The sequence below is a fragment of the Oncorhynchus keta genome, unplaced genomic scaffold, assembly GCF_023373465.1.
Source record: "Oncorhynchus keta strain PuntledgeMale-10-30-2019 unplaced genomic scaffold, Oket_V2 Un_contig_1856_pilon_pilon, whole genome shotgun sequence".
Classification (NCBI taxonomy): Eukaryota; Metazoa; Chordata; class Actinopteri; order Salmoniformes; family Salmonidae; genus Oncorhynchus; species Oncorhynchus keta.
Genome location: NW_026280987.1, coordinates 212,501 through 227,453, shown reverse-complemented (window position 1 = coordinate 227,453; position 14,953 = coordinate 212,501). Strand labels below are relative to the sequence as shown.

Sequence of the window (14,953 nt, the reverse complement as noted above, 5' to 3'; positions counted from 1 at the left end):
AAAATGAGGCTGGGGTTAGTGTTGAGGCTGGGGTTAGCTGTTAGGCTGGGGTTAGTGTATGACTGGGGTTAGTGTAAAATGAGGCTGGGGTTTAGGGTTAGTGTTAAAATGGGGTTAGTGTTAGTGCTCAGGTTTTAGGGTCATATTGTTGAGGCTGGGGTTAGTGTTAGTGCTGAGAATCATAGGGTTAGTGTTGAGCCTGGGGTTATGTTGAGCCTGGGGTTAGTGTTGACTGGGGTTAGTGTTGATGCTGGGGTTAGTGCTGGGGTTAAAATGAGTTATTGTTAGTGCTGGGGTTAGTGTTGATGAGACTGGGGTTAGTGTTGAGGCTGGGGTTACAGCTATTGAAAATGGGGTTAGTGTATGAGCCACAGGTTATGTTGAAATGGGGTTAGTATTGATAACTGACCACAGCTTGATGCTGGGGTTATGTTGAGCCTGGGGTTATGTTGATGCTGGGGTTAGTGTTGATGCTGGGGTTAGTGCTGGGGTTAGGATTAGTGTTAGTGCTGGGGTTAGGGTTAGTGTTAGTGCTGGGGTTAGTGTTGATGCTGGGGTTAGTGTTGAGGCTGGGGTTAGTGTTGAGGCTGGGGTTAGCAGAGGCCTTTACTCCAGTCCCATCCAGAGCTCTATGAAAGCTGGAATGTCAAACCTCTTACCACCCTGTATCCATTTACACTTCTACTTAGAGGAAGACTGTCATCTTCAGTGGCTGGGGGCTAGCATGCTTCTTTGCTAAAAGCTACAAGGGTGGGAGTGTGTGTGCCTGAATTTAACACAGTGATTTCTCAGTTATAACACATTGTCTCCCTCGAAGGACGACCTGTCAGCATGCGTCCATCAACACTCAACTGTGCGTGCGTGTGCGTGTGTGTGTGCAGGTGGCTCTCTGGACGTCTACAGGAGGATCCCAGAACATGTGTTGGGTAGGATCTCTGTGGCGGTGAGTGAACAGCCTTTCAGCTCTCAAACCAACTGACCACAGCTATTTAAAATGAGACTCTCATATTCTATAACTGACCACAGCTATTTAAAATGAGACTCTCATATTCTATAACTGACCACAGCTATTTAAAATGAGACTCTCATATTCTATAACTGACCACAGCTATTTAAAATGAGACTCATATTCTATAACTGACCACAGCTATTTAAAATGAGACTCATATTCTATAACTGACCACAGCTATTTAAAATGAGACTCATATTCTATAACTGACCACAGCTATTTAAAATGAGAATCATATTCTATAACTGACCACAGCTATTTAAAATGAGACTCTCATATTCTATAACTGACCACAGCTATTTAAAATGAGACTCATATTCTATAACTGACCACAGCTATTTAAAATGAGACTCATATTCTATAACTGACCACAGCTATTTAAAATGAGACTCATATTCTATAACTGACCACAGCTATTTAAAATGAGACTCATATTCTATAACTGACCACAGCTATTTAAAATGAGACTCATATTCTATAACTGACCACAGCTATTTAAAATGAGAATCATATTCTATAACTGACCACAGCTATTTAAAATGAGAATCATATTCTATAACTGACCACAGCTATTTAAAATGAGACTCTCATATTCTATAACTGACCACAGCTATTTAAAATGAGACTCATATTCTATAACTGACCACAGCTATTTAAAATGAGACTCATATTCTATAACTGACCACAGCTATTTAAAATGAGACTCATATTCTATAACTGACCACAGCTATTTAAAATGAGAATCATATTCTATAACTGACCACAGCTATTTAAAATGAGACTCATATTCTATAACTGACCACAGCTATTTAAAATGAGACTCATATTCTATAACTGACCACAGCTATTTAAAATGAGACTCATATTCTATAACTGACCACAGCTATTTAAAATGAGACTCATATTCTATAACTGACCACAGCTATTTAAAATGAGACTCATATTCTATAACTGACCACAGCTATTTAAAATGAGACTCTCATATTCTATAACTGACCACAGCTATTTAAAATGAGAATCATATTCTATAACTGACCACAGCTATTTAAAATGAGAATCATATTCTATAACTGACCACAGCTATTTAAAATGAGACTCATATTCTATAACTGACCACAGCTATTTAAAATGAGACTCATATTCTATAACTGACCACAGCTATTTAAAATGAGACTCTCATATTCTATAACTGACCACAGCTATTTAAAATGAGACTCTCATATTCTATAACTGACCACAGCTATTTAAAATGAGACTCATATTCTATAACTGACCACAGCTATTTAAAATGAGAATCATATTCTATAACTGACCACAGCTATTTAAAATGAGACTCATATTCTATAACTGACCACAGCTATTTAAAATGAGAATCATATTCTATAACTGACCACAGCTATTTAAAATGAGACTCTCATATTCTATAACTGACCACAGCTATTTAAAATGAGACTCATATTCTATAACTGACCACAGCTATTTAAAATGAGACTCTCATATTCTATAACTGACCACAGCTATTTAAAATGAGACTCATATTCTATAACTGACCACAGCTATTTAAAATGAGACTCATATTCTATAACTGACCACAGCTATTTAAAATGAGAATCATATTCTATAACTGACCACAGCTATTTAAAATGAGACTCATATTCTATAACTGACCACAGCTATTTAAAATGAGACTCTCATATTCTATAACTGACCACAGCTATTTAAAATGAGACTCATATTCTATAACTGACCACAGCTATTTAAAATGACTCTCATATTCTATAACTGACCACAGCTATTTAAAATGAGACTCATATTCTATAACTGACCACAGCTATTTAAAATGAGACTCATATTCTATAACTGACCACAGCTATTTAAAATGAGACTCATATTCTATAACTGACCACAGCTATTTAAAATGAGAATCATATTCTATAACTGACCACAGCTATTTAAAATGAGAATCATATTCTATAACTGACCACAGCTATTTAAAATGAGACTCTCATATTCTATAACTGACCACAGCTATTTAAAATGAGAATCATATTCTATAACTGACCACAGCTATTTAAAATGAGACTCTCATATTCTATAACTGACCACAGCTATTTAAAATGAGACTCATATTCTATAACTGACCACAGCTATTTAAAATGAGACTCATATTCTATAACTGACCACAGCTATTTAAAATGAGAATCATATTCTATAACTGACCACAGCTATTTAAAATGAGAATCATATTCTATAACTGACCACAGCTATTTAAAATGAGAATCATATTCTATAACTGACCACAGCTATTTAAAATGAGACTCATATTCTATAACTGACCACAGCTATTTAAAATGAGAATCATATTCTATAACTGACCACAGCTATTTAAAATGACTCTCATATTCTATAACTGACCACAGCTATTTAAAATGAGACTCATATTCTATAACTGACCACAGCTATTTAAAATGAGACTCATATTCTATAACTGACCACAGCTATTTAAAATGAGAATCATATTCTATAACTGACCACAGCTATTTAAAATGAGAATCATATTCTATAACTGACCACAGCTATTTAAAATGAGAATCATATTCTATAACTGACCACAGCTATTTAAAATGAGACTCTCATTCTGTAAAGCATCAGCTAGGAAGACAATGGATCAGGTAGCTTTGTATGGGAGTTGCAGGTTTGACAAATTGGCTACAATTCATCATTCTATCCAATTCAGTAAATAATAACTCCATTAATAACTTTGAGACTGTTGCTGGTAAAGTTGACCCATTTTGGCAAGTGTGGCCAACAGGTGTGAATCTCCCAAGTAGCCTTCATCAGTGAGAAAGGGATGAAATGGACAGACTCTCTCTCTCTCTCACACACACACTCACTCAAGCATCACAGCACAGAGAAGCGTTTGATTCAACCTAACGTGGCTGTTTCCACCTCTATTAGCCCCTCTCCCTCTGATTCAGCCTGTAATCAAACATTGACAGCTATTTAGTCAGCGTTAATTCTAATTCACAGCTCTCCTCCCTCTCTTCCCCCTCTCTCACTGTCAGAGCTGTTAATTATCGCTGGGAAAAGCACCCGGGAGGGCGAGATGGATGATGCATACGCACACCAGTTGTTTTGGCACCAGAGCCACAGTCCAATCACATCTTTTTGATTCTGTCTGAATTGAGAAGTAGATTTGGCACGTTGTTTTGTGGGCAAATCTACTTTGTTAATAAAAAAAACAAAATATGTGAATCCTTAAAGTCTTTGCTGCTCGACTCTAGTCATTTTAAAAGCAAATGGTTTTTGATATCAAGAACGTAAAGATGCAAAGTAGCTATGCAACTCTGTGGCTCTGGACTTATAGGCATGTTGTGTACAGTCCATGATCAATGAGCAGATACCTGGCCTTCACAAAGTATTCACACCCCTTGACTTATAGGCATGTTGTGTACAGTCCATGATCAATGAGCAGATACCTGGCCTTCACAAAGTACTCACACCCCTTGATTTATAGGCATGTTGTGTACAGTCCATGATCAATGAGCAGATACCTGAATATTTAAGTAAATTAGACATTTCTGCATTTGATTTTCAATAAATTTACTAAAGTTTCTAAAAACCTTTTTTTTGTCTTTGACATGGTGGGGTATTGTGTGTAGATGACTGAGAGAGAAAAAATATATTTAATGGATTTTGAATTCAGGCTATAACAACAAAATGGGGAATAAGTCGAGGCCAGGGGGTGAATTCTTTCTGAAGGTCCTTTATATAAATGGTTTACCAAATGAGTTAGCCCATCTGTGTCTGAAAGCAGTGGTTTTGGGTATTGTTGAATTCTGAACTCCATATCTCCGATCTGTCTTCAGGTTGTGAAAGGCCTAACCTATCTATGGAGCCTGAAGATTCTTCACAGAGGTCAGTGGTGGGAAAGGTAGTAGATTCTACAGAGGTCAGTGATGTGGAAGGTAGTAGATTCTACAGAGGTCAGTGAGGTGAAAGGTAGTAGATTCTACAGAGGTCAGTGAGGTGAAAGGTAGTAGATTCTACAGAGGTCAGTGATGTGGATTCTACAGAGGTCAGTGATGTGGAAGGTAGTAGATTCTACAGAGGTCAGTGATGTGGATTCTACAGAGGTAAGTGATGGTAGATTCTACAGAGGTCAGTGATGTGGATTCTACAGAGGTCAGTGATGTGGAAGGTAGTAGATTCTACAGAAGTGATGTGAGGTGAAAGGTAGTAGATTCTACAGAGGTCAGTGATGGTGAAAGGTCAGTAGATTCTACAGAAGTGAGTGAGGTGAAGAGGTCAGTGAGTAGATTCTACAGAGGTCAGTGATGTGGATTCTACAGAGGTCAGTGATGTGGAAGGTAGTAGATTCTACAGAGGTCAGTGATGTGGATTCTACAGAGGTCAGTGATGTGGAAGGTAGTAGATTCTACAGAGGTCAGTGATGTGGATTCTACAGAGGTCAGTGATGTGGAAGGTAGTAGATTCTACAGAGGTCAGTGATGTGGAAGGTAGTAGATTCTACAGAGGTCAGTGATGTGGAAGGTAGTAGATTCTACAGAGGTCAGTGAGGTGAAAGGTAGTAGATTCTACAGAGGTCAGTGATGTGGATTCTACAGAGGTCAGTGAGGTGAAAGGTAGGAGATTCTACAGAGGTCAGTGATGTGGATTCTACAGAGGTCAGTGAGGTGAAAGGTAGTAGATTCTACAGAGGTCAGTGATGTGGATTCTACAGAGGTCAGTGAGGTGAAAGGTAGTAGATTCTACAGAGGTCAGTGATGTGGATTCTACAGAGGTCAGTGAGGTGAAAGGTAGGAGATTCTACAGAGGTCAGTGATGTGGATTCTACAGAGGTCAGTGAGGTGAAAGGTAGGAGATTCTACAGAGGTCAGTGATGTGGATTCTACAGAGGTCAGTGAGGTGAAAGGTAGTAGATTCTACAGAGGTCAGTGATGTGGATTCTACAGAGGTCAGTGAGGCGAAGGTAGGATATTCTACAGAGGTCAGTGATGTGGATTCTACAGAGGTCAGTGAGGTGAAAGGTAGGAGATCCTACAGAGGTCAGTGATGTGGATTCTACAGAGGTCAGTGAGGTGAAAGGTAGTAGATTCTACAGAGGTCAGTGAGGTGAAAGGTAGGAGATTCTACAGAGGTCAGTGATGTGGATTCTACAGAGGTCAGTGAGGCGAAGGTAGGAGATTCTACAGAGGTCAGTGATGTGGATTCTACAGAGGTCAGTGAGGTGAAAGGTAGTAGATTCTACAGAGGTCAGTGATGTGGATTCTACAGAGGTCAGTGAGGTGAAAGGTAGTAGATTCTACAGAGGTCAGTGATGTGGATTCTACAGAGGTCAGTGAGGTGAAAGGTATACGTAGAATGTCATGGAAGGAGACTGTCATGATGCTGTATACAGTACAGATATGCGGTCTTACATTGATCACTTTTGTCACAGGGAATCTTCCTGCTCTTCAAAAAATGTAACTTATTAGTGTATTCAAGGTTTAAAATGTCTTCTAAAGTTTGTAATTTCCACTTGAAAATGTCAGACTTGATTTGCCCTCCCCCCAAAAAATGTAGCACAGAAATAATAATCATTCCCTGTTGCTGCAGGTTAGTCACTTCCTGTTGCTGCAGGATAGTCACTTCCTGTTGCTGCAGGATAGTCACTTCCTGTTGCTGCAGGATAGTCACTTCCTGTTGCTGCAGGATAGTCACTTCCTGTTGCTGCAGGATAGTCACTTCCTGTTGCTGCAGGATAGTCACTTCCTGTTGCTGTAGGGTAATTTTGTTGCTGGGAGAAACTGGTCAAATGAAGATATAACATGAGTACAGTCTGATTGGAGGAGGTAGCAGCTGTTACTGTATGTACTTGTCTCTGTAGACGTCAAGCCTTCCAACATGCTGGTCAACACTAGAGGTCAAGTGAAGCTCTGTGACTTTGGAGTCAGCACGCAGGTACAGTCCCCCGTGTGTGTGTTTATACCTCTGTGTGTGTGTTTATACCTCTGTGTGTGTGTCTCTCTGTGTGCTTGGGTTTGTGATCTGTTTCTCTCTCTGTGTGTATTGAGACACCAGTGTGTGTCTCGCTCTCTGTGTGTGTGTGTGTAGTCAACCTGTCAATCTGGACCTATTCATTGTGTCCTCACGACAGTGGAAGCACCTTGAGGGACAGCCTCTCACATTAACTTCCTCACTACCATTGTTCCACAGGCACTCCAAAACATGCACTTGTTATAATTACTACTCACACACACACACACACACACACACACACACACACACACACACACACACACACACACACACACACACACACACACACACACACACACACAACGCCAAAGCTTCATTGATATGCCTTTGATGGACGTGGCAAGAGCGTGGCTGGGCAGACAATAGCTGAGGTGTGTGTGTGTGTGTGTGTCATGTCATTACGTCACCCTGGGACAGCCCTTCCAACTCCCCCAAAGACCCCCGGGAATAACTCCCCCCTACTCTCTCTCACCCTGTCACCCCCACGCCCCAATTTTAATTAATTTTCATCCCTCTCTCCTTGGAGATGTGAAGCAGCGTTGACCCCTGCACAGGCTTCTGAATACAAGCTTTACCTCAACACACACACACACTGCCCTGTAGGAAGGTCAGTGTCTCTGCCTTCCCTGAGCAGGACCTCCCCTCCAAACACAGGAGCCATCGGGGAACACAATCATTCACTCATTATCACAGCCCTGTCATCCATGGCATGTCCCATTGTGCTCACACACACACTCCGACGTCCCCCTGTCCTCATCCTGGTCCCCTGTGAGAGGGCTGGGAACAGACCACAGCCACACTGACGTTTCAATAGATTTGGGTATGTAAGTCACGGAGGGAAAGGAGATTGAGATGGGAGCTGTACTTAATGTAGGACAAACAGTCTCTGCTCTCTTTTGTTTCAGTTATATCCATCACTATGGCCATCTTGCTTCAGTTATAGCCATCTTGTTTCAGTTATAATCATCTTGTTTCAGTTATAGCCACCTTGTTTCAGTTATAGCCATCACTATGGCCATCTTGTTTCAGTTATATCCATCACTATGGCCACCTTGTTTCAGTTATATCCATCACTATGGCCATCTTGCTTCAGTTATAGCCAACTTGTTTCAGTTATATCCATCACTATGGCCATCTTGTTTCAGTTATAGCCACCTTGTTTCAGTTATATCCATCACTATGGCCAACTTGTTTCAGTTATATCCATCACTATGGCCATCTTGTTTCAGTTATATCCATCACTATGGCCATCTTGTTTCAGTTATAGCCACCTTGTTTCAGTTATATCCATCACTATGGCCAACTTGTTTCAGTTATATCCATCACTATGGCCATCTTGTTTCAGTTATAGCCAACTTGTTTCAGTTATATCCATCACTATGGCCATCTTGTTTCAGTTATAGCCACCTTGTTTCAGTTATATCCATCACTATGGCCACCTTGTTTCAGTTATATCCATCACTATGGCCATCTTGCTTCAGTTATAGCCATCTTGTTTCAGTTATAATCATCTTGTTTCAGTTATAGCCACCTTGTTTCAGTTATAGCCAACTTGTTTCAGTTATAGCCAACTTGTTTCAGTTATAGCCATCTTGTTTCAGTTATAGCCACCTTGTTTCAGTTATAGCCAACTTGTTTCAGTTATAGCCATCTTGTTTCAGTTATAATCATCTTGTTTCAGTTATAGCCACCTTGTTTCAGTTATAGCCACCTTGTTTCAGTTATAGCCATCTTGTTTCAGTTATAGCCAACTTGTTTCAGTTATAGCCACCTTGTTTCAGTTATAGCCATCACTATGGCCATCTTGTTTCAGTTATAATCATCTTGTTTCAGTTATAGCCATCTTGTTTCAGTTATAGCCATCTTGTTTCAGTTATAGCCATCTTGTTTCAGTTATAATCATCTTGTTTCAGTTATAATCATCTTGTTTCAGTTATAATCATCTTGTTTCAGTTATAGCCACCTTGTTTCAGTTATAGCCATCTTGTTTCAGTTATAGCCACCTTGTTTCAGTTATAGCCACCTTGTTTCAGTTATAGCCATCTTGTTTCAGTTATAATCATCTTGTTTCAGTTATAATCATCTTGTTTCAGTTATAATCATCTTGTTTCAGTTATAGCCACCTTGTTTCAGTTATAGCCATCTTGTTTCAGTTATAGCCACCTTGTTTCAGTTATAGCCACCTTGTTTCAGTTATAGCCATCTTGTTTCAGTTATAGCCATCTTGTTTCAGTTATAGCCACCTTGTTTCAGTTATAGCCAACTTGTTTCAGTTATAGCCACCTTGTTTCAGTTATAGCCACCTTGTTTCAGTTATAGCCAACTTGTTTCAGTTATAGCCACCTTGTTTCAGTTATAGCCACCTTGTTTCAGTTATAGCCACCTTGTTTCAGTTATATCCATCACTATGGCCATCTTGTTTCAGTTATAGCCACCTTGTTTCAGTTATATCCATCACTATGGCCATCTTGTTTCAGTTATAGCCAACTTGTTTCAGTTATAGCCACCTTGTTTCAGTTATAGCCACCTTGTTTCAGTTATAGCCAACTTGTTTCAGTTATATCCATCACTATGGCCAACTTGCTTCAGTTATAATCATCTTGTTTCAGTTATAGCCATCATCTTGTTTCAGTTATAGCCAACTTGTTTCAGTTATAGCCACCTTGTTTCAGTTATAGCCACCTTGTTTCAGTTATAGCCACCTTGTTTCAGTTATAGCCAACTTGTTTCAGTTATAGCCACCTTGTTTCAGTTATAGCCATCACTATGGCCATCTTGCTTCAGTTATAATCATCTTGTTTCAGTTATAATCATCTTGTTTCAGTTATAGCCATCTTGTTTCAGTTATAGCCATCTTGTTTCAGTTTTAGCCAACTTGTTTCAGTTATAGCCAACTTGTTTCAGTTATAGCCAACTTGTTTCAGTTATAGCCAACTTGTTTCAGTTATAGCCACCTTGTTTCAGTTATAGCCAACTTGTTTCAGTTATAGCCATCACTATGGCCAACTTGCTTCAGTTATAATCATCTTGTTTCAGTTATAGCCATCTTGTTTCAGTTATAGCCATCTTGTTTCAGTTATAGCCACCTTGTTTCAGTTATAGCCATCTTGTTTCAGTTATAGCCATCTTGTTTCAGTTATAGCCATCTTGTTTCAGTTATAATCATCTTGTTTCAGTTATAGCCACCTTGTTTCAGTTATAGCCACCTTGTTTCAGTTATAGCCACCTTGTTTCAGTTATAGCCATCTTGTTTCAGTTATAGCCACCTTGTTTCAGTTATAGCCACCTTGTTTCAGTTATAGCCACCTTGTTTCAGTTATAGCCACCTTGTTTCAGTTATAGCCACCTTGTTTCAGTTATAGCCATCTTGTTTCAGTTATAGCCACCTTGTTTCAGTTATAGCCACCTTGTTATACAGTAAAATAATAGCATGTTATGTTTTGTAATGTAATGATGCCATTTATATACAGTGTAATGTGAAGTGTACTTTTCCCATAAACAAATCAGTTTGCTGGTTTGACATAATTTGGACAAAACTGAAGGACCTTTAACAGTATGGTACAGTCTGTTCTCATGTTAAACAGTTGGACAGAACTGAAGGACCTTTAACAGTATGGTACAGTCTGTTCTCATGTTAAACAGTTGGACAGAACTGAAGGATCTTTAACAGTATGGTACAGTCTGTTCTCATGTTAAACAGTTGGACAGAACTGAAGGATCTTTAACAGTATGGTACAGTCTGTTCTCATGTTAAACAGTTGGACAGAACTTCTTTAACAGTATGGTACAGTCTGTTCTCATGTTAAACAGTTGGACAGAACTGAAGGATCTTTAACAGTATGGTACAGTCTGTTCTCATGTTAAACAGTTGGACAGAACTGAAGGATCTTTAACAGTATGGTACAGTCTGTTCTCATGTTAAACAGTTGGACAGAACTGAAGGATCTTTAACAGTATGGTACAGTCTGTTCTCATGTTAAACAGTTGGACAGAACTGAAGGACCTTGTATGGTACAGTCTGTTCTCATGTTAAACAGTTGGACAGAACTGAAGGACCTTTAACAGTATGGTACAGTCTGTTCTCATGTTAAACAGTTGGACAGAACTGTTTTAACTCAGTCTGTTAAAACAGTTGGACAGAACTTTAAGGATCTTTAACAGTATGGTACAGTCTGTTCTCATGTTAAACAGTTGGACAGAACTGAAGCTTTAACAGTATGGTACAGTCTGTTCTCATGTTAAACAGTTGGACAGAACTGAAGGATCTTTAACAGTATGGTACAGTCTGTTCTCATGTTAAACAGTTGGACAGAAGGATCTTTAACAGTATGGTACAGTCTGTTCTCATGTTAAACAGTTGGACAGAACTGAAGGATCTTTAACAGTATGGTACAGTCTGTTCTCATGTTAAACAGTTGGACAGAACTGAAGGATCTTTAACAGTATGGTACAGTCTGTTCTCATGTTAAACAGTTGGACAGAACTGAAGGACCTTTAACAGTATGGTACAGTCTGTTCTCATGTTAAACAGTTGGACAGAACTGAACAGTCTGTTCTCATGTTAAACAGTTGGACAGAACTTTTAACAGTATGGTACAGTCTGTTCTCATGTTAAACAGTTGTATGGTACAGAACAGTGACAGAACTGAAGGACCTTTAACAGTATGGTACAGTCTGTTCTCATGTTAAACAGTTGGACAGAAGGATCTTTAACAGTATGGTACAGTCTGTTCTCATGTTAAACAGTTGGACAGAACTGAAGGATCTTTAACAGTATGGTACAGTCTGTTCTCATGTTAAACAGTTGGACAGAAGGATCTTTAACAGTATGGTACAGTCTGTTCTCATGTTAAACAGTTGGACAGAACTGAAGGATCTTTAACAGTATGGTACAGTCTGTTCTCGTGTTAAACAGAACTGAAGGACCTTTAACAGTATGGTACAGTCTGTTCTCATGTTAAACAGTTGGACAGAACTGAAGGACCTTTAACAGTATGGTACAGTCTGTTCTCATGTTAAACAGTTGGACAGAACTGAAGGACCTTTAACAGTATGGTACAGTCTGTTCTCATGTTAAACAGTTGGACAGAACTGAAGGACCTTTAACAGTATGGTACAGTCTGTTCTCATGTTAAACAGTTGGACAGAACTGAAGGACCTTTAACAGTATGGTACAGTCTGTTCTCATGTTAAACAGTTGGACAGAACTGAAGGACCTTTAACAGTATGGTACAGTCTGTTCTCATGTTAAACAGTTGGACAGAACTGAAGGATCTTTAACAGTATGGTACAGTCTGTTCTCATGTTAAACAGTTGGACAGAACTGAAGGATCTTTAACAGTATGGTACAGTCTGTTCTCATGTTAAACAGTTGGACAGAACTGAAGGATCTTTAACAGTATGGTACAGTCTGTTCTCATGTTAAACAGTTGGACAGAACTGAAGGATCTTTAACAGTATGGTACAGTCTGTTCTCATGTTAAACAGTTGGACAGAACTGAAGGACCTTTAACAGTATGGTACAGTCTGTTCTCAGTTGGACAGAACTGAAGGACCTGGTAAGGACCTTTAACAGTATGGTACAGTCTGTTCTCATGTTAAACAGTTGGACAGAACTGAAGGACCTTTAACAGTATGGTACAGTCTGTTCTCATGTTAAACAGTTGGACAGAACTGAAGGATCTTTAACAGTATGGTACAGTCTGTTCTCATGTTAAACAGTTGGACAGAACTGAAGGACCTTTAACAGTATGGTACAGTCTGTTCTCATGTTAAACAGTTGGACAGAACTGAAGGATCTTTAACAGTATGGTACAGTCTGTTCTCATGTTAAACAGTTGGACAGAAGGACCTTTAACAGTATGGTACAGTCTGTTCTCATGTTAAACAGTTGGACAGAAGGACCTTTAACAGTATGGTACAGTCTGTTCTCATGTTAAACAGTTGGACAGAACTGAAGGACCTTTAACAGTATGGTACAGTCTGTTCTCATGTTAAACAGTTGGACAGAACTGAAGGACCTTTAACAGTATGGTACAGTCTGTTCTCATGTTAAACAGTTGGACAGAAGGACCTTTAACAGTATGGTACAGTCTGTTCTCATGTTAAACAGTTGGACAGAACTGAAGGATCTTTAACAGTATGGTACAGTCTGTTCTCATGTTAAACAGTTGGGTACAGAACTGAAGGATCTTTAACAGTATGGTACAGTCTGTTCTCATGTTAAACAGGACAGAACTGAAGGACCTTTAACAGTATGGTACAGTCTGTTCTCATGTTAAAGTTGGAAGAAGGATCTGAAGGACCTTTAACAGTATGGTACAGTCTGTTCTCATGTTAAACAGTTGGACAGAACTGGACCTTTAACAGTATGGTACAGTCTGTTCTCATGTTAAACAGTTGGACAGAACTGAAGGATCTTTAACAGTATGGTACAGTCTGTTCTCATGTTAAACAGTTGGAAAACTGAAGGACAGTTGGTACAGTCTGTTCTCAAAACAGTTGGACAGAAGGACCTTTAACAGTATGGTACAGTCTGTTCTCATGTTAAACAGTTGGACAGAACTGAAGGACCTTTAACAGTATGGTACAGTCTGTTCTCATGTTAAACAGTTGGACAGAACTGAAGGACCTTTAACAGTATGGTACAGTCTGTTCTCATGTTAAACAGTTGGACAGAACTGAAGGATCTTTAACAGTATGGTACAGTCTGTTCTCATGTTAAACAGTTGGACAGAACTGAAGGACCTTTAACAGTATGGTACAGTCTGTTCTCATGTTAAACAGTTGGACAGAACTGAAGGACCTTTAACAGTATGGTACAGTCTGTTCTCATGTTAAACAGTTGGACAGAACTGAAGGATCTTTAACAGTATGGTACAGTCTGTTCTCATGTTAAACAGAACTGAAGGACCTTTAACAGTGTTCTCATGTTAAACAGTTGGACAGAACTGAAGGACCTTTAACAGTATGGTACAGTCTGTTCTCATGTTAAACAGTTGGACAGAACTGAAGGACCTTTAACAGTATGGTACAGTCTGTTCTCATGTTAAACAGTTGGACAGAACTGAAGGACTTTAACAGTATGGTACAGTCTGTTCTCATGTTAAACAGTTGGACAGAACTGAAGGACCTTTAACAGTATGGTACAGTCTGTTCTCATGTTAAACAGTTGGACAGAACTGAAGGATCTTTAACAGTATGGTACAGTCTGTTCTCATGTTAAACAGTTGGACAGAACTGAAGGATCTTTAACAGTATGGTACAGTCTGTTCTCATGTTAAACAGTTGGACAGAAGGACCTTTAACAGTATGGTACAGTCTGTTCTCATGTTAAACAGTTGGACAGATCAACTGGAAGACAACAGTAAAAGCACAAGTATTTTGCTCAGTTAATTGTTACTGAGGGAAAGAAAGAAACCCATTCACCCATCTACAGTTGATCAATCTAACCTCTTTTGTTTGCAGTTGGTGAATTCCATCGCCAAGACGTATGTGGGAACCAACGCCTACATGGCAGTAAGTAGACCTAATATGAATAGATGTTGGTGGTGGCTGGACATCTTGGTGAAAGAGGCTCTGGATGGTGTTTTGGGGGTCCAGCCTTGAACATGTGGTAGGAGAAACTTTGACAGGACACATCTGATCATGCAGTAACCACAAATGGCTCAGTTGAACACACTATAGCATAACACAATCACATTCCGTACATCTCAAGTCCACCACAGCTCATCTGACTCCCTTGTTTGTACCCTGCAGCCGGAGAGGATATCTGGGGAGCAGTATGGTATCCATTCAGACGTCTGGAGCGTGGGCTGGAGGTGAGTGCAGGCATGTGTCTCCTTCATGGAGGTGAGTGCAGAGTGCAGGTGTCTGTGTGTGTCTGTGATTGCAGAGTGCAGG

General features: G+C 39.5%; 1 protein-coding gene across 1 annotated transcript in view; it reads left to right on the top strand.

Moving 5' to 3' along the window:
- The window catches only part of map2k5 (mitogen-activated protein kinase kinase 5), a 95,687-nt gene that overhangs the window by 30,071 nt on the left and 50,663 nt on the right, over window positions 1-14,953 (top strand). The window contains 5 exon segments of the mRNA XM_052503965.1: window positions 882-943; window positions 4,879-4,927; window positions 6,900-6,973; window positions 14,519-14,569; window positions 14,810-14,902. Of these exon segments, the coding sequence (XP_052359925.1) occupies window positions 882-943; window positions 4,879-4,927; window positions 6,900-6,973; window positions 14,519-14,569; window positions 14,810-14,902 (329 nt within the window).